The sequence below is a fragment of the Syngnathoides biaculeatus genome, chromosome 19, assembly GCF_019802595.1.
Source record: "Syngnathoides biaculeatus isolate LvHL_M chromosome 19, ASM1980259v1, whole genome shotgun sequence".
NCBI classification, from domain to species: domain Eukaryota; kingdom Metazoa; phylum Chordata; class Actinopteri; order Syngnathiformes; family Syngnathidae; genus Syngnathoides; species Syngnathoides biaculeatus.
In genome coordinates, this window is record NC_084658.1 from 7,050,716 (window position 1) to 7,075,984 (window position 25,269).

General features: G+C 41.1%; 1 protein-coding gene across 2 annotated transcripts; it reads left to right on the forward strand.

Moving 5' to 3' along the window:
- Positions 1 to 679: 679 nt before the first annotated feature.
- LOC133492825 (receptor activity-modifying protein 3-like) lies at positions 680 to 24,867 on the forward strand. 2 transcript variants are annotated; one of them, XM_061805563.1, is made up of 5 exons: positions 680 to 740; positions 822 to 962; positions 13,132 to 13,161; positions 13,236 to 13,395; positions 20,865 to 24,867. In XM_061805563.1, exons 2-5 carry the CDS (start codon positions 911 to 913, stop codon positions 21,118 to 21,120), a joined length of 498 nt encoding a protein of 165 aa, XP_061661547.1. In that variant the 5' UTR covers positions 680 to 740; positions 822 to 910; the 3' UTR covers positions 21,121 to 24,867. The 2 variants fall into 2 exon arrangements, 1 of the variants encoding a protein (XP_061661547.1); XR_009792757.1 differs by lacking the exon at positions 680 to 740 and having other exon boundaries at positions 750 to 962; positions 20,865 to 24,583; positions 24,796 to 24,845.
- The last annotated feature ends 402 nt before the right edge of the window (positions 24,868 to 25,269 follow it).

Genomic DNA, 25,269 nt, shown 5'->3' on the forward strand with positions numbered 1-25,269 from the left:
TTTTAATGTAGGACACTGCACATTTTGTCTTCACAAGTCTGCTCACAACTGGACTGATTTTTTCCCCCCAATTTTATATTCCCCCCCCCCCCATATTTGGCAGATTAGTGGGACAACAAGGTGTTATTATAATGAGGCAAGGCAAATTGGCATCTTGCTGCGATTCGTAGAGTCCTGGAGGCTACTGGTGCTTGCACACATGGTGCCTGGAAGTAGTGCAGCAACGTAGATTACGAATTAGAAGAAATTACAGGCTAAAGGTGGCACGAAATCTGGTTGAATGTTTTTTTACAAGACAGTGGTGACATTAATGCGCCCTCGTCGTTTGACAAGTGCGCGACTAGTGAAGAAAAACGATGTCAAGGAGTGCCCACATGAGGTCAGTGTTGTCCTGTTAGTTTTACAGATGAGCTCTCAGCGGTTCCTTGTTTTGATTCGGGCAGTCGTCCGCTTGACGACGTTGCATGGTATGGGATCAGAACCAGAAAATGCTTGATATGCCTTTTTGCTATGAAATAACATATTGAAGTCGTTATTGGGACGCTGCTGTTGGGATGGCTGAGTAGCCCGGTTGTACTCCTCCTCCTCCTCCTCCTCCTCCTCCTCCTACTCATCCTCCTCCTCCTCCTCCTCACCGGGATGCAGGACCAGTGCTTAGCTCTGACTCCTCAGTCCAGGCGAGTCTAGCGCACCATCACCAGCGCGCACGGGAATCACGCACAGGAATCCTCATTTCTTTTGTATGCCACCCCCCCCCTCCCCATTATATCCTTCCGCGCGTGTCTCCTGGCATCATGATGGAACTTGCTCTCGTCTTTTAGGGATACAATAATGGTACGCTTCAAATGTCTATTTTTCCTGAGCTGAAGCTGCGCTTTCATTCAGAGTCTAAGTGGATCCAACCAGCGGGATGGATACAAACTGGCTTGGAGTGCTCAAACTTTTTGCTGTGGCGATTTTAGGTGAGTGTTTGAAATAACTTCATGCAATATTTTTCTACATATGTAAGCACACAACAGGTGCACCTGCACATTCGCATGAGGCATTGCGGTACTTACTACTACTATCTACTGTCAGCCATAGGAGAGCATTTAAATGTGCGGCATGTCACTGGCATAGATTTAGTTATTTATAATAAATAGAATGATTTTTGGGTAAAGTGAAATTTGATCATTTTTAAAAGTGCAGCTGATGACCTCTCATGACACGTACTGATAGACAACTCCATCATGTCACACTGCAAGCTGTACATATTTTCAACCCCTCACATGTGAATATAATCAAAATATTACAAACATCTCTAAGTATAATGTAGTGGAGATCTCCACCCAAAACTAGTATGATTATTACATGTATTATTTTGTGTATTTGTAGTATCAATGGTGCTCATTCATAGCTTCATGTTGCTCTTTGAGTAGTTTTTAGTGAAACAAGAGAAAACCCGGATCCAGTACAGTCCAAACTGTACTGGATACCGTTCATTCTACGCATTTGACAGGATTCTTGATCAAATAGTTTATTAATATCGCTCTTCCCAATAAAATAAAAGTACTGCGAGTAATGATGAGGAACGGGTATAAAAAGTGAGGCTTCCGGAAGGGAGTCAGTCGCAAACGGACCACGAGCAAGTCCTCCATGACTTGTGCCGAGGGGGGGGGACGACACCCACCCTGCCATGCCCCAGTGGACAGAGCTGACCTATATCGGGGCCTGCGGGACCTTCTGGATCTGGCTCATTAGCTGGTCCCAAAAGGATTAAATCATGTATGAAAGTACGTTTCATGTGGTGGAAACGACGCGTCTCAAGAGTTTATGTACCTGGTTTGAATTGGGTGGCGTGGCAGTGAGCGGTTTCCTGGGTGGTCTGCAGTCACGCTCCGTCTTGAAGATGACACCTTTTATTTTTGAATAGTTGAACTATGGGCAGTTGTAATCAAGAGAAATATCACCATTGTTTCTCAGTAAAAAAAATTCCAAAGTAATATTTTCCCAATTTTAAAACCCAAAATGTATTTCCTGTTAGGTGTTTTCTTAAAATTATTAATACATTTTGGGATATATAGGATTTTTTTCCCCTGTTGCCCAATATGCTTTTTTTTTCTTGAAAACTAACACAAATGCATATGATTGTCTTCTGACTTCCTTTTTATGGTTCTTTTAGAAATACCTCATTAGGTTGTTGCAATACACCAGAGGGTTTATCGTTGCGTACATTTGTCTTCAGCATGAATAAAAAGTGTGTTTCAATGGGACAGTAATTTTCCATTATTGCTGAAATTACTGTCCACGAAAATGACCCATGTAAACTTTGTCTCATAATCAGTTGCTTTTTGAAATCATTTCCTGTTTTTTCATTTTTCTTTCCATTGCGCAAGTCACCCCCCCCCCCCCCTTTGTAGCAACATGTGCCTGCAAATAGATGTGACATTGCTAAGGACGCTTAGAAGCTAAGCGAGTTATGTTGAACTAAATTGATTAGTCGGAGAAGTGAAGGACAGGGCAAAAATAAATCATGGTATAAATATTTTTGGCATCTTGGTAACAATCAATGATGTTTTAGTGAGTTTCAGAACTTAATATTGAGAAATGTACTGCTTTCTCACCAGTTTAGTGTAGTGTAGCGAAAGGATGGAGTTTCAGTGGCGCTATTAGGAGAGCAGAACTGGTTGATGTTGATAAAGACCAGGGGAGGGGAGTCACTCGCTAACATGGTGGGACTATCAGGAGCTGATTATGTCGCTGTCAGGCTGGGAGCCAGCGTCGGCGCCGCACTACCCGCCACTGACTGACATTACAGTATGTGATGTCCGCACTTGACGTTTCCACAAGTGGTTGCACAAGTTGTCCAGTTTAAGCATTGTTGTTCGGGGTTGTCGTTTCTGTCTGATGATGGAGATTGGGACTCGGGCAAGAAAAAAAATATATATGATTTGAAAAACTTAACATGGAGATTAGAGGATGTGGTCTGTGTTTGGCCTTCACTTGGGACCTCCCCTCCACGGATCTCAGCCATGTGACAGCTGCGGCCCTCACGGCAGTGCTCTGATATATTGCTTACCATTGACATTTTTCTTACTATATTTTCTCTGGTTCTGGTCTAAATAGTGTACATGTAGTGAGGATTTTCCCCACAGTAACTCTTGTCTGGACGAGACGATTCTCTCATCAAGCATCCCTGTTGAGAGGAAGAACGTCGGAGAGCAGTTTGTTTAAGAGACACAACCCAGGACAATCACACTGAGTCAGAGTGATTGGTTACTTTCACACAGAGGCCTGCGGTTTGCTCGAGTCGAAGGTCCCCATCTGTGTTACAGGAGAAGAAAGAGTCCCGCTGAGTTCAACGCATGTGCTCGGGCCAATAAACAAGTCTACATTTACTTTCAGCGAGCGGACATGACTTGGGCCTCTTCTATGCCACTGACACATGAAAGAAACATATCCAGGTGGCTATTCTTTGTGTTTTAACAGCGCACGTTTATTACGTGTTGCTTGCATATTCATCTAGACATCCATTTTCTAGACAGCTTTGCTTGTCTGGATTTTGTCTGGGTACTCTGGCTTCATCCCACATTCCAAAAACACGCATGCTAGGTTAAATGAAGACCTTGAGTTGTCCATACATGTAAATTTGCGGGTGGATATTATGTTCCTTGTGATGGACCGATGGATGGGTAGATGGAATTATGAAAGATGACAGAACCTCCTCTCCTCACTTATATATAGTTCCTTGTGACCAGGATACCACGGTGTGGTACTTTTGTAAGAAACAGTGCCTTGGCCTGTGAGCAAAATGAGTGCATAGATGAGATTGAGATGCGTTTGCAAATAAGAATATTTGGAAGTTTGCTGCAATATCAACCTGGTTCATCCTGAATCATCAGGCTTTCTGACAAAAGCGATTTCATCTCAATCAACAACTACCCATTTGTCCCCAATGTGTCCCCAAGGTACACTTCTAAGCCCCCTCCTCTTTAAGTCTGACCTGTTCCGCCATTGGTCGGATAACCAATCATGATGGTCTCAATTTTGACTCCATCGCTCATCTAGTTATGAACGTAATCTCCTGCTTACCTTATAATCATCTTTTCTGGCATATTTGTGGACAGCGCCTTGGACTTGACACACTCTGTGGCTTTGCATGAGCACCTAAACAGTGTTTTTTTTCTTTTTTTTAAGCATAACATTGTGGTTGTTCTGTTTCCAATTAAATTCTCATAAAAAACAGCAATAGAAAAAGTCTGTTGTTTGTAAACATCTTGTAATAGCATTTCTTTTATGTGACTAATAGAGAATATTCAAATAATAATATAGTTACGTTAGTCCTGCACAGGCTACTGACAGCGGATGTCACCACGCTGAACATTTTCTTGAGCTGTGATGAGCCTTCTAAAAGCATGATTAATCTTTCAGGATGGCGTGAAAATTTCATGCAACAGGAGAGGCTTGAACTTTGTCTTCTTTGCTCTTCCTGCTCGTATCAACGTTTGACACCGAGGTCTCGCTGACACCACTCTCTCTCACTATGCATGGCCAAAAAAGTAGCCTGGTTTTACTTTCCCCGTGAAGTCCTGTCCGTATGGACCCAAATGTTGGCCTTAATGTTTAGGAAATGGCGCCACCGTGCAGTCCAACGCAAAAGAGCCGTGTGGAAGGATGCCAGTCAGATGTCTATTTATATCGGGATAAAGAGGATCTGACAAGGGGATAGTTTGCAGCCAAAGGCCCACTAAAATGCCGGCTGCGTTCAAATGACCCAAGAGAAAACATTGACACTTTTCTGAAAAAAAAAAAAAAAAAAAAAAAAAAAAAGAACATTGGACAATCTAACGGAGATTGGAAATCTTGCAGGAAATCACCAAAGATGGTCTAGGCGGGAGCTTTCTATTATAACGAGAAAAAATGCTCCCAGGGATACTGTGGGAACAACCTCATAAGCTGAAGCTAAATGAGGAAAATATTCAAATGTCTGCTTCAGAGCAAAGCGTGTGTTCACCCTCCAAGGCGTTAAACGGTCCGATTTCTTTATGTGGAGTTTTTGCATCACCAAGAAGGTTTGCCACACAATATAATTCATATAAAAAGTCCGTTTTTTCAAGAATTGAAGTTCGACTTCAAGCCTTATTGAACAGAAAGTGTTTATCTGGCTGAATATAATCTTGCCGGGGAAACTGGACATGATTTATTATCTTTAAAAAGGCAGCTGCTTCCCCCTAAATATACTGTTCTTATATTGGCTCTCTTAAAATGACCACTTTAAACTCAACAGAGCCGCCGGGTCCTCATTTATTCACAATCTGAGCCATTTTTCTTCATTACTATCCTGCAGCGGATCGTTCTAATGTCCAAAGCAGCATTGCAGAATGTGGATTCAAAACCACCTGCCTGTCCTCTCCTGAAAAAAAAAAGAGCTAAATGGTTTCACGGCAGTCAGACGGAGAACAATTATTTCTTCCTTGCTCCAAAGAGATCATGTCTGTTCTTTCCGTCTGGATTTTGCAAAAACTAATCAGGCAAACAGGAGATTTATTATATTTAAGATTGCATGAAAAAATTACATTGGAGGAAAAAAAAAATGCTCTTAGCAGCGTCGCATCAGTACACTTTAATTAGGAAGACTGCTTGGCTAGGTTCACAATGTGAGTTCAAGACAAAAGAGACATTCACTGATGCACTTTTCATCCATTTGTTGAATGAGAGCAGCATAACGATAAGCACACTCAGGCAGAAGCTGCTCACCGACCAGGCCCCGAATGTCACACAAACTCAGACAACAAAGCATTTCTGCACATTTGGGTCAGTAAAGGAAAGGTACAGTAGAATTTTTCTGGTGTTTTCTTGCTACGTTTGCTGATGAGATTCCGGACAGGGAGAGTGTGGTGTGTTTCGACTTTTCTGGCAAGCCGTGCTCTCAGGCTGTGTCAGCTCGACTTTATGTGTTAACAAAACAAGACGTGTCGCAATGATTATTAATGTTGCGTCTTTAAATAAGTACTGAGGGGAAATGTTTAATGTCACTCGGTTTTGAGCAGGAACTTAACTGATGTTTAATGTCACAAACGGAAGGAGCATAATTTATGAACATCTGCTATTAAGGCAACTGTCAGATGCATTGAGGGGAAAGTGGCTGATTAATGTCTGTCGTGATGTAATACCAAACAACAATCTTAGATTGAAGTGGTCTGTTAACAGCTTGAGGCGATGGAATTGGGCCGCTCTGGTCCATTTTGGGCCCTTAAATGTTTTCAAGTAGTACATTCGAGAAGTGTCATTGATGTAAATGGGGATTTTGATGAGAGAGTCAGAATCAAGTCCCGTGTTTTGTTGTTGTTCCACTTGATTATCCACGCGAACGATAAACAATTGTGATTTCACAGTCCATTGAAACCGGCAATTCACTTTGTCATTGGTGTTCCTTTATCTATACTCAACAGCTTGCTTAGACTAATGCCAAAAAACAAAGTTTTCGCTGAGGTTTTCCGCAGTTGAATGTTGATGAGGTGCTTAGCGCAATGGCTTGACAGCAGGGAGGTTGGAGCTAATGAGCATATTATGGGATGTTCCTCTTCCTATGGTGTATGTCTGTTACACAACAGCTTTAAGATGCTGCATTTGCATGTCAGACCTCTGCAGTTTGTTTGCTGCTGGCACTTCGTAGTGCTGGAGGTTGGCGTTCCTTTCGAATCACTTTTGCGGGATCATCAATATTCGACAAACAGGTTTTGGATTCAAATCACAGTTGCCAGTCCAAAACTGTATGCTGGTACGATTTAAATAAGAGCTCCGTGGTTACATAATAGCATCGCCTGAAGGCTACCAGCTGATTTTGCATGCAGTGATACTTAAGACTCACATCTAATTGAACACAAAAGCATATCTTGAATGTTAATTCATTGCATGATAGACCTGCAAAGTTCATGTTTTGAAATCCATTCAACTCTAAATCTGCCTTTGCTGACATCTGCCGCACAGGGAATTCTTTTAAAAGCAAGCAACCATCAGCGATTCGCCTCACTGACCCCAAACAGAAGACCCCCAGGCTTAGTTTGAGCAGCTGTGATTCCCCCGAGGACCAAGAGAAGGAATCACAAATGAGGAAGGAAGACATTCGTCCTGGCAGGACACTGGACTAGTGGCCAGTGTGTCTCCCTACCAGGGTCCTGGGTTCAAATATCGTCTCCGGCCTTCCTGTGTGCCGTTTGCACGTACTCGCAGTGCTTGCGTAGGTTTTATGTTAAGTTATGACGACTCAACATTGTCCAGTAGTGTGACTAATGAAGAAAAGCACTACAAAAAAAAAAAAATCACTATTAATCCTTATTTTCCTTCTAATCTGAAAGAAAGTAAATAAATCGTTTTGCAGCGTCGGTCTACAAAGAAAGCAAGCACTTCCTTCCGTGGTCTGCGCTTTCATTGATCTCTTCGCCTCTATTGTGCCTCTGCAGATGGTCAGTGGGCCTTGGAAAGTATCTTCAAAGAGCACAGAGGAAAGTCAGGAGTCGTACTCGTGAATACTACCGAAATGTATTCACACAAGGAGAATCTTATCTCGCCGGTGTTGGCATCGTATAAGACGAAAACACAAACTGCAATGCTTCAAAAATAGAAACTCAGCGGGACGTGTATTAAATGGCGAGTTACACTTTTCATTATGAATTATAAACCGATACAATACAATACACCTGCATAGAGACAATTCTGCACGTGCATACTTGTTAATTGCACCCAAATTTTGATAGTCTTATCTTTATTATTAGTCTTATCTTAATTGGTTGTGTTTACACTCATGTTGTCTGTAATCATTGACGCAGCTTGTAAAATAAAGTTAAAGCACTTTGTTGTGGTTGCAATAAGTGTCTACCAATATACATGATCTGAATATTGCGGAACTGTGCATTATTTTTGTTGTTCCGGAAGTCTAGCGAGGGTCTGTATTCTTTTCCGATCCTAATTAACTGATTAGATTAAAAACAGAAGATAAAGCAGCCTTGGGCATAAATACGAGTACACACTCAGACTACTTAATATCCTGTTTTGGATGCATGTAGCAATTTTTTCCTTTCCCTGTGTTTAAACTAACAAAAGATTTGGAAATTTACAGGATACTCATTGAAGCACTTGGGATGAAAAAATGTCAACACTGTTACTCTTTTCATCCACTCTTGTTTTTTGTTATTGTTATCTATTATTATCTTTTTCCACAACTGGTGCGGGCTCCATTTTAAGTATTCCGAATGTGGTTGCATTGCCTTATAAAGTGGTACCACAATGAAATGCTTTGCGGCAATAGTGCAAAAATAGAACAAACAATCCCCTCTTGTCAATATCTTCCAAGGTGATGGCGTGTCAGAATAAGACAGACTGATTAAAAAAAAAAAAAGGCAGCACCTGTTTGGCTGTGGTTCAATTTTGTTTGGAAACAAATAGGATATGAATTCATCTTCCATTTCCTTTTCCCTCCCCTCATTTCTCTTGCGAAGCAAACAAATGTCGGATGACAGCGGAACTGACAGATTGTCTTGCATCCTTGAGATGAAAAAGAACTGGAATTAATGTTGTTTTTAATAGACCACCCATTTTAGAGGTAGTCGTGCGTTTTAATAATTGGCTATTTAATGGGCTTAATGGATGTTGGAAAGTGAATTCTATTAGCATTGCAAAACCTATCCTTGACAGATGAAGAGGCTGCTTGTCATGCTGTCCTCTCTTTCCAAAAGTAATCTTTTTAATGGATGAATTTATGAATGTAGTTTCACGTTTGACTCGCTGAATATATCACAAAGAGGCGGTCATGTAACCATCCATCCTGGGTGGAATTGATTGTTGATGAATTGTCTCTTGATGGAACTGATGGAAAATGGGCTGCGCTACATGGTCACAACCAGCAGAGGCGTCAGAACCTCCATGATGGTCCAAATATTTAGCAGGTCTGCCTCATAGTCCAGAGCTTCTGGAGCTTCTGTTGTGTGGAGTTCTCATGCACTGCTCTCACTGCGCTCGCAGGGCTTTTCTCCCGGCACTCCAGCTTCCTCCTACATTCCCGAAACATGACTTTTTGGTCTTCTAAATACTTCACGTCTTGTGGCAGTTTGTATTTATGTGCCCTGTGATTGACTGTAGCTCAGTCCCAAGGTGTTCCCAGTCTCTCAGCCAAAATGAGCTGGGGGCGGATGATTTTACATCCTGCTGATGTTGTAGTTATTATTAAATGACAACAAAATAAAAGCTTACCATTTTAGTTTGTTTGGCTTGTAATTTGCTGTTTCTTGAGCACTTGCACGGCTTCACCTCACTTCCTGTGCAGTTTTGATAGTCTTTGTCTCCCATGTTTATCCATCCATCCATCCATTTTCTTAGCTGCTTATCCTCACAAGTGTCACAGGAAGTGCTGTAGCCTATCCCAGCTGTCAACGGACAGGAGGCGGGGTGCACCCTGAACTGGTTGACAGCCAATCGCAGGGCACATCGAGACAAACAGCCACACTCACAATCACACCTAGGGGCAATTTAGAGTGTGCAATTAATGTTGCATGGTTTTGAGATGTGGGAGGAAACCGGAATGCCCGGAGGAAACCCACGCAGGCACAGGGAGAACACGCAAAGGCCACACAGGCGGGTCCGGGATTGAACCTGGGACCTCAGAACTGTGAGGCCAACGCTTTTCCAGCTGCTCCACCATGCTGCCTCCCATGTTTATGTTATGTTAAAAAAACACTTTTAAACTGCATGCTAGTACAGTGCTACATTGACTTTAGAGCATTGCCCCCCCACCCGTGTTTTTTTTTCAAGTTATGAACCACTGCATGGTCTATTTTTGACTTTGTTTTGAGAGCCAGACTTTGGTGTTGAGAGCAAAACTCCGTGATGCACTATCAGCCATTTATCAAACAGGACAAACAGTAAAACACGCATATCCAGAATGAGTATACTCACAACGAGCTACATTGCGCCAGAACTCATGCCCAGACACAAATAGACAGGAGAACATACGACACCACATCACTTTTGGCTCGTCCCAATGTACAAAAATGACACAAAAGTTCATTTCTTTACATCATCTTTTAATCCTTTTATTTCATTTTACTAATAACATGCACCAAAAATCTGAACTGAAATTGATTTATGGCGTTTCACTGAAGAAGAAAAAAAAGGGATCTGATAACAATCGCATTTTGTTAGGATGCGTTCGCTCATGGAACTAGTTGACGTGGTCAGGAATAGCTCTCTCTTGCTGCCATCTGCTTGCTCTGGCGCACTTTAATGATCACGACGGTGATTCCAACTGAATGCCAATCGTCTCATTTATATTTGACACGGCAACTAAGAGTTTCATTGTCCCCGAACGGCCGGCGCGGAATAATTTACCGCTGCTGAGCCAAATTCTTTCCTCTGGCACGTTCGCTCACAATCCAAATCTCGACTTGGCTGTTTGTTGAACTGTGAGTGAGACAAAGTGCAGCGAAGTCTCAAGCTGGCATGATTCACTGGGTGAAACAAATCACTCGCACACGCTTTCCTGCTGCTCGGGCCGGTTCTGTCAACTTTAACGGCGGATCATCCGGCAGGTAGAGCAGATTTAGAATGTCCTTTAGTAGATCAAAACGAAAGCCTTCACTCTATACATGCTCAATCTAGCCCCCCCCCCTTTTTTTTTTCCCATTTCTTTCATAATAAGAAAACTAATGTATTATAATGTACGGAAGTGCATTAATGAGAAGTAATGAGTCATAATAAAAATATTCATCCATTCATTAAGTATCGTGCTAGTTCTCAATAAGGTTGAAGCGAGCCTATCCCAACACACTCAAGCCAAGATGGAGGTTAAACACTGGACTGGTCATCAGTCATCCATCCATCCTTTTCTTTTGCCGCTTATCCTCACGAGGGTCGCGGAGAGTGCTGGAGCCTACCCCAGCTGTCAACGGGCAGGAGGCAGGGTACACCCTAAACTGGTTGCCAGCCAATTTCAGGGCACATAGAGACAGACAGCTGTCGCATTCACAATCACACCTAGGGGCAATTTAGAGGGTCCAATTAATGTTGCATGTTTTTGGGATGTGGGAGAAAACTGGAGTGTCCAGAGAAAACCCACACAGGCACGGGGAAAACATGCAAACTCCACACAGGCGGGGCCGGGATTGAACCCGGGTCCTCAGAACTATGAGGCCAATGATTTACTGGCTGCTCCATCGTGCCGCCTCACCAGTCATTTATAATTTAAAAAAAAAAGTATTATTGTCTTGAAAATAATTCATATCCATTGAAATAATAGATGTAAAAAGATTCAATTATAAAAAAAAAGAAAAAAAGAAAATGCAGTCCCCAACACTCATTAAAACTGCTCCACATTACTGCATGTAAATGTTATCATTTCTTGAATTATCTTTAAACATTTTAGCAGCAGTTGGGCCAATAAGTAACAAATAGCATATGCGTCAACATATTTACGTGTATAATTTGTCTTTACAAGCTTTGCGCTCTTCTAAGTGGTTTTCTTATCAACAACTGCTTGCGGGACGTCTGGTTAAGACTGACTGCTGCCGTCGGAGCGATATGTACATGTATTTATATTAAGACATTATATACGATGTGTTATTTTTGGACCCGACCGCATGAGGGTTTTTGTGTGTAGCAATTAAAGGCAAGAGAAAGCCTGCGGGGCCTGGATGGCAGAAATCCAAGTTTATTTGTTTGAAACAGGATGAAGTTGCCAATACAGTCAATTTGGTATATTAAGTCAAGAGAAAAGGACAAGAATACAGATTTGACTCCTTCCCCCCACGATAATATACAATTGAGTTAATAATTGCTTGTGCACAAATAGTTTGGTCTATGGAGTGCCCGCCACGCATCCAGCGTGATATTCAAATTCATATCTGAAAGGCAGTGATCGGGTCAAAGTCTCTTTTCTTCGAAGCGCGACAAGTTTTAAAATACCACCGCAAAGTTGAATCGAATTATGAACCTGTGAGAAAAAGAATGTGAGGAGCTTAGAGGAAAAATGGGGTGGGGTGAAAAAAATCTAGGAAGTTGATAATGTCTCAGTATGTGAGACATAATGTTTGCTGATGTTTATCATCAAACATCTGTAAACCTTTTTTGGTGAGATAATCAGAGTGTCAGATCAATATAGCTGCATAGGGTTCAAATATGCCACGTAACCATTTTCTGCCATCTTGGTTTTCTGAGCTCCTCAACTTTGGTTTTCAAATTAGTTCAAGGTGTCGCAACGCCCATTCATATTGGAGGACTTCATTGCATGTAACAAGGTTGACGGGAAAATATGAATGCATAAGGTGAAATCTTTCATCAGCCAGCGAGTCGACCTCCAAGCGTCCTTCCGTGCTTATCCTCAAACAGGGAATTCTAAATTTAGCAGACTTCGCTGCGAATAGTGTTTACCCCATGGCGGTGTTTTAAACAGATCTTCTGCTTTGGAAGTGCAGCACCTAAAATAAATAAATAGACTTTCCTGTGCTCTTTTGACTTTTGTCACTTGTAACCGCTCGCATTTATTGTATGTTTTACTGTTGTCTTTACAGCGGAAGAGGTTCCCCTTTTTCTCAGATCTCCACTGGGCTTTGTTACAATTGCGCTTGAGTGTAATCCAATGAAAGTGAACCTTTGTGGTGTGAGCAGGCAGCCAATCGCTGTCTGAATTCAGCAAGCAGGAATGTTTGGCATGTTTCGGGGAAATGCCTCAGTGTGTAACGCACGAGACTGTTCTCAGGAATTTAGGCGGATGTCATGCAAAAGGGCTATTGCAGGTTTGTCAAGGTAGTGGATGTGGCTTTTTTGTTGGTGGGGGGCACCTAGCACTAGTGGTGAATACGTTCTGTCACAAAATCTACCAGTTAAAATATAAAAATCAATGTGTGATGTTTTTTTTGTCAGCTTTGCAAAGTGATACATGAACAATGATCCACCGGCGAAGGCTGTGACGCGTGCAGCATGATCGTAATGACCCAGGGATGTGAGGGATAATATGTGGGGTTAAAGGTCAGGGAGACAGATGTGCATGCCAGAAAAAAATAAATAAGCTCTTCCTGGCTTAAATGCAATTCGCCAATACATGTAAGTGTGTTTTTACACCAGAATCCTACAATGAATTTCCGATTTTTTTTTTATTTGCAGTCAACGTCTGGTTGGTTGGAGGATTGTCAGGTGAGCATCCGTTCAGTCGAGGTTGGAGCGGCCTCGAATTGGAATGTCTTGACGGTTTTGTTATCACTTCACAGCGACTGAGAGCTTTAACATCGAACCCACTTCTCCCCGGCCGAGGCGGGCCTGCAACGAGTCCCGCTTGGAGTGGGAAGTGGAGGTCTGCGGTGAAGACTTCAAGCGGAATATGGCTCACATAGAGCCTCAGTACTGGTGTAACCTAACTCACTTTGTCAGGTATTGAATACACAGTACATGTCCTTTTATTCATCACAGTTTGTAGTATCGTTTAAGGCTGCACCTTTCAAGGGTTGTGACAGGTGCGGCAGTTTAAGAAAAAAAAAACTGATTTTCATTTATGTATTTATTTATGTATGTATTTATTTATTTGTTTATTTAATAGAACCGTCCCGTTAGGCTACTTGGTCATGCAATATGGTGGACCTGCATCCCCTTTTAAGCTCGAACAACATCGGTATGAATAAAAAGGACAATAATATGGATCTATCTATCTATCTATCTATCTATCTATCTATCTATCTATCTATCTATCTATCTATCTATCTATCTATCTATCTATCTATCTATCTATCTATCTATCTATCTATCTATCTATCTATCTATCTATCTATCTATCTATCTATCTATCTATCTATATATATATATATATATATATATATATATATATATATATATATATATATATATATATATATATATATATTTTTTTTTTTTTTTTACCTCCCACGGTGAGTGAACAAAATGAATTTGAAATTTCAGGTCCGACTAATCTTCAAGCCAAAAAGCTAGGATAGAAGTCACATTTAATTTAATTGGAATATCAAAATAAATGTTCGCCTTGCTGGAGAGTTTGTGTGTTTTATTTATGAATTATTTTTGAGGTTGTGCGCCAAAATCTATTTAAAAAAAATCAAGACTATAACCAAGAACTTTGTTGTGTTTTGGGTACCCATTCTCAGACATTCTCAGACGTTTCATTTTATTTAAATCTTCTTTTTTTGCAGTTGTGTTAAACGATTAAGCGGAATGACACATTAACCTTTCTATTTGTTCATCCATTTAAATAACTGCAATACATAAAAGACATAAGCGTTAATGACTAAGCTTGGAGGCACATTTTCAAAATAAACTGTGCAGTTTCACGCTGAATATTTTACCCTCAGCGCCAGCCTTGCTAAGATAAAATCTTTCAGCGACCGACTGAATTTCACATTATTGGTTTTTTTCCATCATGTTGGCAAATGCCCCAAAATACATACTTTTATAGTTTCACTGTGCTACAATATACTACTCTAATGGTACTACAAAACCTGCTTTACCGGTTGTGTTTTTGTCATTTCATTGTGGTCTAATTGCCCTCTAACCTTTGAACTCTGCCTACTGAAAGGGTGAAGAAGAAACAAAAGAACTGATTGTTATTGATTTTGAATCTTTAATTATCACGTGATCACAAGATGAATAGGACGAAGTCACTCCAGTACGAAAAAGAGCAACGGTTCACACGCCACCTCTGCCTGAGTGCCAAAATGAGCCTCTTTAACTTGGGCCGTTCAGCGCCGGCTCCATGAACACAGATGTTTGACTTGAGGCATGCTCAGAAACATCTAAAAAAGATGAGAAGGAGCACATCGGCTCGATCCGTTTCGAAGAAAGACAGCATTTCAAAGATAATGCGCACAAGAAACAATTATTTGAACGCATACACTTTTGCATAAAGTTGATTGCAATCTGTTTCGTGAGGCTGGTGGACTTGAAAGTTGCTCTTCTTTATACAAAAATAAAACAAAACTGACTACCAACCAAACTAATTTGTTCCAGGCTTAAACTCTCCCCAGCCCAATACTTTCATTAACTGTACTGAATCACATTTTCTATTGTATGAAGCAGTGGCAGGGTCGTGCATGCATGTAGCGCCCACACGTGTCGATTTTGTGAGCTGAAAGTTTTGCCTCACGTTTTTAGTATTTCACCCAAATTTTGTTCACCTCCAAATTGGAACACTTCTGGGGGTGTTTACATTTGGAGATGTCATCATTCTATGTAAATGTGTCGTTACTGATGAGGCCAGATAACTGATGAATTACGTTGCTTTTGTCTTAAACTGTGAAAATCTGCTCGTGTTTTTTTCAGGACATGTGTTGGGAATGCGGAGGTCATATTGATATATCACATTCATGTGTCTCAATTTTGGATTTGTCTACAACAAGCCATAAATTGACCCCTGCAATCGTGGGAGTGAGCGAGTTCTGAACATGGTCCAAGTCTGTTCTGACTTTCTCCTTTTAATATCCAGCAGACTCCACGCAGGAAGCACGCTGTTGCATCATTCTAGTTTAAAACAATGATGCCTTTGCTTAGGGAAATGACACGTTTGTTTGCAATTAGAGAGGGGAAGCGATACTGAGTCACAAGAGCGACGACCCATGCGGGGACACATTCGAATTCTAAATCGGTGTGGCTACACGTAAGCCCTCGCAGCAGGGCGAGGATGTGAGAGAAAGGCAAATATACAGAGATTGTGTTGCTCAAGGGAATCTGGGCGGTGAGAGTAAAGAAGCTCGTGCTTAAACAAGCAGTGGCCCCTGCAGAGCTTCTTCTATTTGAGAAATGTGTGCCGCTTCCCCACAGCGCAGCTGCTCCACAAACAGCTCAGATGATGTCGGGATGTTTTGATCTTGTTTTACGACGTGTGGATAGGATGGGATGTCGAAAGACACCATGTTCTATGCTTCATTTATGGGAATCAATCATTTATCTCCTCGTGACTTTTGAATCGATCTGCTGCCCATATAGGCCTCATATTTCGGGAGCAGGAAGTCTCAAGGAGCCGCGGTGCCGCCTTATCCGGACTGGAGATAATCCAAAGATGTCTGGCACCCGTGAGGGCCAGATACAATTCTTCAATCATTTTACAACAGACATCTAAATGATCATTTGTTTAAAAAGATAACCCTAACCTTGCCTGTTGGACCATTACTACGAAAAGTTAACTTTTTATTATTTGTGGTGTTTATCTGATTGTGAAACAGAACCAGGATTGTATTACCCACTGTCAGGTTTAACTCTTTTGACAATTAAATGTGTACAAGAATTAGCTTTCTATTACTTTATGCGATAAACAGTTTACGAGAACAGATGATTTCTATTGACGTGATCTCTTTTGGGGCTTTTACTTCATCATCTGAGGTTGACCGGCATCCTAGAATGAACTTTGTTCAACCATAGCGGTTCGACTTTAAATGCATTCCATGTTTTATGTGTGATGTGAGTCAGAGCACGAGCAAACTAAATATTTCACATCGTCGTAATGTGCTCCATTGTCTTACCAGTGTCTCTCGGCATTAGTCGACGTGGTGACGTAGCCAAACATGAAACAGGTCAAGTGCTTTGGAGCTTTACTAGCAGATTATATAAGCGTTTGTGGGTTTTTTTTTGTATTAAATCTAAGAATGTCACTGAAAGTGGCAACATGCATCTTAATTATTTATTATATACTTCCTAAACAGGGGGTGTCACACTCATTTTAGTCGCGGGCAACATTGTAGTTACTGTTTCCATCATTTTCACTGTGAAACCATATTAAACTTGAATTTACACACGAATATACAAACTTGTTTTGGAGTCTGAAATAAAGTCTAATGCAATTTTCAACCATTTTTCATCAGTGGTTAGTGCGTTGGTTTGGTAAACCAGGGGTAGTGAGTTCGTATCCCACTGGGGCCTCCACTCCCCAAGAGGGGTTGCGTCAGGAAGGGCATGTGGCGTAAAAACTGTGCCAAACAAATAAGAGCGTTTCACTGTGGTGACCCCTAACGGGACAAGCTGAAAGAAACTTATTTTTCATGTTTGGTAAAACCAAAATGCTCTTAATATCTCAACGCTATCATTTATGATACATGGCCGTTTGAAATTTTTGTACATATTTCCACAAAAATCATGGAAATTGACACAGATGATTTGCCTTCGCTGGCCACATAAAATCACAGGGTGGACCGGATCTGGCCCCCGGCCTTGAGTTGGACACAGGTCCCCTAAACAGTTGTAGACTGTTAACATCACTGGCTTATATCAAGAAAACAAGAATACGGGTGATAGTTACAAGTACCTTTTTCAGATAGTTTACGCTGAGCAGGTCTGTAGAGCTCCAGGTCTAAAGGCAAAACTCCAAATATAATAAAAATTTGAAGCGATTCCAAATTTTCTTCCAAGCCTGTAGGCTAAAACCTTTTTCCCATTTCCACACACCAGCATGAACTAAAATAGGTCAAGTTTCACCTTGTTTATCAATGCTGAGTTCAGATTGGACAAGAGGAAAAACACTTCTCTTATCGCTGGCGTGCGGTTCCTTCGTCAATGTCGCGCCGAATATACGTACATCTACATGCAACACACACCAGGCACACAAAACGCATCTCCTACAAGCAGCGGAATTGATTTGATTAGTAGCGCCTAAGCAAAGCGCCTTCAAAACAATAGTGACGGCTTGACGTCAGAGGGTACACATTCATGAGGTACTTGGGGGGGCAATGGGCTTTGACGGCTCATATATTAGAGGCCGTGCTGGCCCTTCAGTGCTTGTTCTTTTGGAAACATAAAGATACGTGTAAGTCAGTTTGTACCATTAACACATCCTTGGTGTTCCACAAATGAGTTTTTTTTTTTTTTTTTTTTTTTTTTTTTTTTTAGATACAAGCTGTCGTTGGACCATTTTTTTTGCTTTGGCTTGTGTGCTAATAGTTGGGATGTGATTGCTGAATAGGGTCAGCTCGATTGACTTCAAAACAAGCAGCTGAAAGACGCTTCAGGCTGTTTAATGGCACTCCCAGATATTGTCAAACTAAACATAAAATGAGAAATAAAGAAATAAAAATAAAGGAATTGCGCATAACTTTGCCTTTGAGCTCACGAGCTTCATGCTGGCACATAATCGGGAACCTCATTGGTGGACTAACTTATAGCATCCAACAGTGTGTGTATGTAACTCTTTAAGGAAGGGATACTTGGATAAAAATGGTGCAGCAAGACATGCAGACAACATATACCAATAGTCATAGGCATATATTCTTTTAGGTTTACAGAAAACAACTAGACTAACAGCAGATTTCTGAGGCACCAAAGTCAACCAGTTCTTCATTTATCTGCATGGCTTAATTATATGGCTGCCCGGTGGTCAAGTCCTGCACACCAGAAAGCACCGCAATGAATTAAACGTGAGGCACAAACTATTAATAACGGATAGGTCCTTTTTAAAATGGCATTTCCATTTATTTAGTTCAATATTACTACTACTACGCCGCCTCCTGGCCGTTGAGAGCTGGGATAGGCTAAAGTACTCCCTGCAACCCTTGTGAGGATAAGCGGCTAGAAAAATGGATGGATAGTTAAATATTAGCAAAATATTATTCTCCGAATATTATGGCTTTTCCACATGTTTAACATCATATTTGAGAAAATTCACCCAGGACGTATACAATGGCTTCTTTTTCTGGGCTGCTTTGTTTATCGTATACGATTACTTCATCACTAACCGGCAGCCTTCCAGTAAGTTTTTTTTTTAATGATGGTGTCATCACTGTGATTTGCAGACCTTTTACTCCTCACATGTGGAGCCACTGAGGGTCAACTGTGAAATACGTGTTGCTAAATTCACTATTGAGCAAGAAAACTGCCCGAAGGATTGTCCATTTCGGAGTTAGACAGACGGATTAGGGCACTTTTAATGGATTTATCAGAGTTCAGCTCTAAGCTTTTATGAAGTCTCTGAATTTCTCTGAACACTCGCCGTAACAAAAAGGTCCGGTGGGCCAAAAAGGGAGTAAAAGGAAACACATTCCATGTCACAATGATGGATTACTTGCTGAAAGTCTGATGCGCTCAATACCAGTAACTAAATCACTGGAGGGCCTTAATTAGTTGTTTATTGGAAAGGTTCTTGAAAGAAGAAGAAAATTGTGTCTTAATAGATGGAAAAGTGTTTACCTCTTATATACAGTGAAGAAAATAAGTATTTGAACACCCTGCTATATTGCAAGTTCTCCCATTTACAAATCATGGAGGGGTCTGAAATTTTCATCGTAGGTGCATGTCCACTGTGAGAGAGATAATCTAAAATAAAAATCCAGAAATCACAATTTGTGATTTTTTCAAACAATTTATTTGTGTGATACAGCTGCAAAAAAGTATTTGAACACCTGTCAATCAGCTAAAATTCTGACCCTCAAAGACCTGTTACTCCACTTTTAGGAGTCGACCTCCACTCCGTGTATTTTCCTGAATCAGATGCACCTGTGTGAGGTCGTTAGCTGCGTAAAGACACCTGTCCACCCCATACAATCAGTAAGACTCGAACTTTTAACATGCCCAAGACCAAAGAGCTGTCCAAAGACACCAGAGACAAAATTGTACAACTCCACACGGCTGGAAAGGGCTACAGAGAAATTGCCATTCATCATGGTGAAACAAAGGCCCACTGTTGGAGCAATCATTAGAAAATGGAAGAAGCCAAACATGAAGGTCAATCTCAATCGGAGTGGAGCCCCATGCAAGATATTGACCACGTGGGGTCTCAATGGTCCTTAGAAAGGTAAGGAATCAGCCCAGGACTACACGACCTGGGACAACCGTTTCCAAGGAGACTATTGGTAATACACTAAGACATCATGATTTGAAATAGTACATGGCACAGAAGGTTTCCCTGCTTAAACCAGCACATGTTAAGGCCCGTCCTAAGTTTGCCAATGACCATTTGAATGATACAGAGGAGTCATGGGAGAACGTTTTGAGGTCAGATGAGACTAAAACTGAACTTTTTGGTCATAATTTCACTTACCGTGTTTTCAGGAAGATGAATGATGAGTTTCATCCCAACAACACCATCCCTACTGTGAAGCATGGGGGTGGTAGCATCATGCTTTGGGGGTATTTTTCTGCACATGGGACAGGATGAATGCACTGTATTAAGGAAAGGATGACTGCGGCCATGTATTGTGAGATTTTGGGGAACAACCTCTTTCCCTCAGTCAGAACATTGTAGATGGGTCGTGGCTGGGTGTTTCAAGATGACAATGACCCACACAGCACAGGAAAACCAAGGAATGGCTGCGTAAGAAGCATATCAAGGTTCTGGCGTGGCCTAGCCAGTCTCCAGACCTAAACCCAACGGAAAATCTTTGGAGGGAGCTGAAACTCTGTTTCTCAGCAACAGCCCAGAAACCTGCCTGATCTAGAGAAGATCTGTATGGAGGACTGGACCAAAATCCCTCCTGTAGTGTGTGCTAACCTGGTGAACAACTACAGGAAACATTTGACCTATGCAAACAAAGTCTACTGTACCAAATATTAACATTGTTTTTCTCAGGTGTTCAAATATTTATTTGCAGCTGTATCACAAAAATAAATCGTTTAAAAAATCATACATTTTGATTTCTGGATTATCCTTTTTACATTATCGCTCTCACAGTGGACATGCACTTACGATGAAAATTTCAGACCCCTCCAAGATTTCTAAGTGGGAGAACTTGCAATATAGCAGGGTGTTCAAATACTTATTTTCTTCACTGTAATATACTGTACGTACTGTATTAAATTTGTCATAACTTAAACCAGGTTTATGTACACAATGTAATGTCAGTCGTTCTACAAAATCACTGATGATTTCTTTTCCTTTCTGCTTCCTTTTCTCCCAGTGAGTACCACATCTTTACGCTCTGTACAGAGACCAAATCCGACATTGTCCATTGCTACTGGCCCAATCCTCTGGTGGAGAGATACATCATCCGCATACACAAGCACTTTTTCTCCAACTGCACTTTGGAGCAGGTGATATGGGTGGACCCCTCTGACAAGACGTTAGCTATCCTCATCCTAATTCCGGTTTTCCTCACCTTGGCTATGATTGCCATGGTGGTGTGGTGCAGCAAGAGGAGCGACAATCTGGCCTAGATGGACAGCGAGACTTTATGCCATGATGTAAGAGGGGAGCTGGATTCTGAATAAAAGACAAGATCGGAACATCACTGTACAAAATGAAGCAGCGTTCGGAGGTTTTGGGAGGTCGATCGTTTGTTCTGCAAATGTTCCAGCAAACCACCGGCTAAAGATAACAGCCAAAAGTCAAAAGATTGTGGGTGCTTTCACACAAGCATCGCGTAATCAGTTTTCACAGAACTCTGGTTCATTTTTCCCCGCCGGTGCGATTATTTGATCGAGGGTGAACGGACTCACTGAGCAAATTAATCGGTTCGAGCCCTGAACAAACTGGCACGGTTCAGTTGTGCTAAGAAAGGGATCCAATTTCAAATTTGGAAAATGCTAAAAGACATAGCAGTGATGCAAAGGCATACAACATATGTTTTCTGTTTAGCATATGAGCAGTTTGCATCATAACTGAAAACAGAATGTCTTGGTTGGACAATCAAAATGCTCACCTAGTTGCTGGCCAAGATAAGTTTTCAAGCTATCACAAAAAAGCCAGTTATGTGTTAAGAATCACACCACAATGAAGCAGATGTAGTTTGTTGATTTGAACCCGAGAACACAAACTCTCTGTGTGAAAGCACCCGAAATGTTATATTTGTATCTGTCCCTAGCTCAGGTCGCAGGTCGTGGTGAGAACTACAAAAGACACAATATTCTCCCACCCAAACATAAAGGCCACTGAGGTCTTGTCTCAGGCCTCCTGTGCCACTTACAGATTTCAAAGGTTTAGCATTGAAAATCCATTTCGGAACATTTCCCATTCCACTCCTATTTATACAAACGACAACTGGTAGCGAGAGTTGGCTATCTTCCAATTGTAAAAAGCTGAGTTTTTTGCTTTATATTAAAGAAAAAGTTCATCTGTATTCTCCAAAAATGTCATACTATTTATTGTATTTGCCTTAGAGTTAAATGTGGACATCCAGTGCTGAACAATATCACCTGTTTAGGTTTTCAGCATTTCGATGGAGGAATTGACTGGCCAGACCGAGACCAGTGACCTTTGACATTCTTGTCTGTCTTGTCACTGTACTCTAGCTGAAGGCCATAGTATCCGGTGATGGAACTCTTTCAACTCATGGGAAAAAAGATTCCCAGCGGACACCATTTTAAACATTGATACATGAAAGGAAGAAAAGGAATCCCAAAGATGGACTTAAAGGGATTCTGCAAGTTTCCACTCACTGCGGAGATACTCTTGGGGCAGTCGTCACTGGAAATGACAAACAAATATGAGACAATGCTATGATTCAACTATTTTGAGTCTCTCGTGACTGTTTTATAACAGTGTAACTTATCAGAAATTGAAGAGTAAAATGCTGTTAATACACTGAGACTTCATACATTTCTGTGTAATGTTTCTGCCTCGTTTTTTCACTTTTCAACAGTTAGATTATGTGCACGCCAGACTTATCTGAAACCTTCATTTGAATACGATGCTGTTGTAAATCATTCATGAGTTTAAAATTTGATACACTTTCATTTTTTTCTGGCTACAAAATGAGATTGTCATGTGAAAAACTGCTTGAAATAAGAACAAAACAATGTTTTTTTTTTCAGTGAAACGATGTGTAAATGACGCTTAAATTTGGTGATATCATTCCATCATTTTTGGTACAGGTGGGACTGCATCAGGGTTCCCCACTGAGCCCCTTCCTGTTTGCGGTAGTAATGGATAGCCTGACAGATGAGGTTAGACTGGAATCCCCTTGGACCATAATGTTCGCAGATGATGTTTTGATCTGCAGTGAAACCAGGGAGCAGGCTAAGGAACAATTAGAAAGATGGAGGTACGCATTGGAAAGGAGTAATGAAGATTAGCTGAAGTAAAACAGAATATATGTGGGTGAATGAGAGGGTTGCCAGCCAAAGTTGGATGTTTTGGAGACAAGGTTAGAGAGAGCAGACTTCGATGGTTTGGACATGTCCGGAGGCGAGAGAGTGAGTATATTGGTAAAAGGGTGCTGAGGATCGAGCTGCTAGGCAAAAGAGCAAGAGGAAGACCAAAGAGAAGGTTGATGGATGTTGTGAGGGAGGACATGAGGGCAGTTGGGGTTAGAGATGAAGATGCACGAGAGTGGCTTAAATGGAAGGATGACACGCTGTGCCGACCCCTAATGGGATAAGCCAAAAGAAAAAGAAGAAGAAGATTCTATAATTTTTGGAAGATTTACTCTTAGTGCCAGAGAATCATTCCAAAGTTTCAAAAGATCTTCAAACTTTATATGTGTTATACTGTAATTACAGTTAAAAAATATATATATATATTTTTATAGCCATCTGTGTGTTTCATTACCAGCCCCTGGTCTTTGGTGCGTAAATATGGATCTCTTCCAAAAAGTTCTATAATAGAATGGAAGCCGACAAACAATGACGCCACTGATTTTCACTTCTAAATGTATAACAATCCTAGCTTTATTGCTCTTAATTGTTCTTTTATATGAACAATACCTCTTGGACTTGGGAGTGGGTGAATTTTTTTATCCTCCAGAGGATTTTTTTTCTTGGAAACACATTGTCTTCAATTGGCTCATTGGTTCTCTGGGAGTGTTTATTCTGGCATTTGTGCACGTATTCAAGCAGAGACATCATTCTTTTATGAAGTCAACAATTTTGATGTATGCAAACGTCCAGACATTAAATAGATAACACGTTTGCTTTGTGTGTAAACCTACAAAACAATAAGAAGAACACCAAGGGACGCCGATTACATCTTATCGCTTATAAACTGTCGTCGCTGGCAGCGGCCGATGGTCAATGATGTTGGTTCTGCGGCTTTAATCCGCAACGAGTAGACTGAGAGGACAAAGCAGGAAACCACAAACTCCGTGTGCACAATACAATGCCAGTATCATCAGTTACTATCAAAACAAACACAAGCTAACACACAAGCACAATTTATTCCACTAAAACTCCAGGAAAGAAGCTGTGCGTTTTTTTTGTTTTTGTTTTTGTTTCAGAACATTCAAAACATTAAGTGTTTATAAACGCACACTGAAGAGACCGTAGATGACGAGAGGCGGGACTTAGCAGTGCAGGTTCCCTGAAGGATGGTTTTCCACAAGGCCTTCATAACCAGCCACTTGGAGGCAGGAAGGATATTCAATCTTTTTCCCAGAGTTGACAGAAGAATACAGGGAAGTGGGTTGACCTGGTGCTTTTTGACCAAAAGCGGCACGGGAAGTACAAGGGTGCCATTCAATTTCCATCTCAAGTCGCTCTGCCGCAAAGAACCAACTTGGGGCAAAGTCTCTTCATGAGCGGGAGTTTTGCAGCGTTACGGCACAGATGGGGACTTCTTTGTGATCACACGTCTGACTTAAAGCGATTATGTAATATACTGATTTTTTTCTCCAGTAAAGTTGAAGGAAGTTGATTCAAGTCGTCACATGGGTTAAAAACACGTCATAAATCAAGTCATGCAAAGGTACTCACTTAAAACATATTTTGATGGGATGTGATGGGAAGATTTTGTTTGTATAAATGATTCCAAGTGCCAGTGCTGTTGGGATGGTAAATATTTGTAAATAATATAAAGGCCAAGCTGTATCATAATTAGATTTAAAAATTATGTTTTGCATGATATTATATTCGTGTGTGTGACATGGAGGAGAGGCATTAACTTTGTGCACTTTGCAGGTCTTGCTTCATGAAGTTCATCAAGCAATGAGACAGCCCTCTCAATCTGCCATCTATGTATACATGTCTATGGTAATGCAAATACCTAGTTTTCTGTTGTCTATCATTTTATTGTTTTCCAAATTAAACTGATGTGAAGCTCAATTTACATTTGACCAGCTATCGCTGAGCTAAACTCTGAAGCTTACATAGTTCATCTTCATCGGAGGGTTTCACAGTGAAAGACGAAATTAGATATCATTGGATGGTTGTTGTATTTCTTACTTTCGAGGTGCAAACCTTGAACTTTGCTCGTCTTTTTACTGATTTCATGAAAGAAAATAACCTTTGAATCCCAACGTAATGTTTTTGGAGCCACTTCTATACATACCTGTTTTCGTGGCATTTGCATGACACATCTTAGCATGCAGGGCATTTCTAGATATGTGCAAATGACTACACCCCCCCCACTCCCCCCTTGAAAACCGAATGCAT

Excerpts from the sequence above, each read along its gene's own strand:
- LOC133492825 (XM_061805563.1), top strand. The coding sequence starts at position 911 with ATGGATACAAACTGGCTTGGAGTGCTCAAACTTTTTGCTGTGGCGATT. Across the intron at positions 13,162-13,235 it reads GTTGGTTGGAGGATTGTCAG|CGACTGAGAGCTTTAACATC; the intron begins GTGAGCATCCGT and ends ATCACTTCACAG. Across the intron at positions 13,396-20,864 it reads AACCTAACTCACTTTGTCAG|TGAGTACCACATCTTTACGC; the intron begins GTATTGAATACA and ends CTTTTCTCCCAG.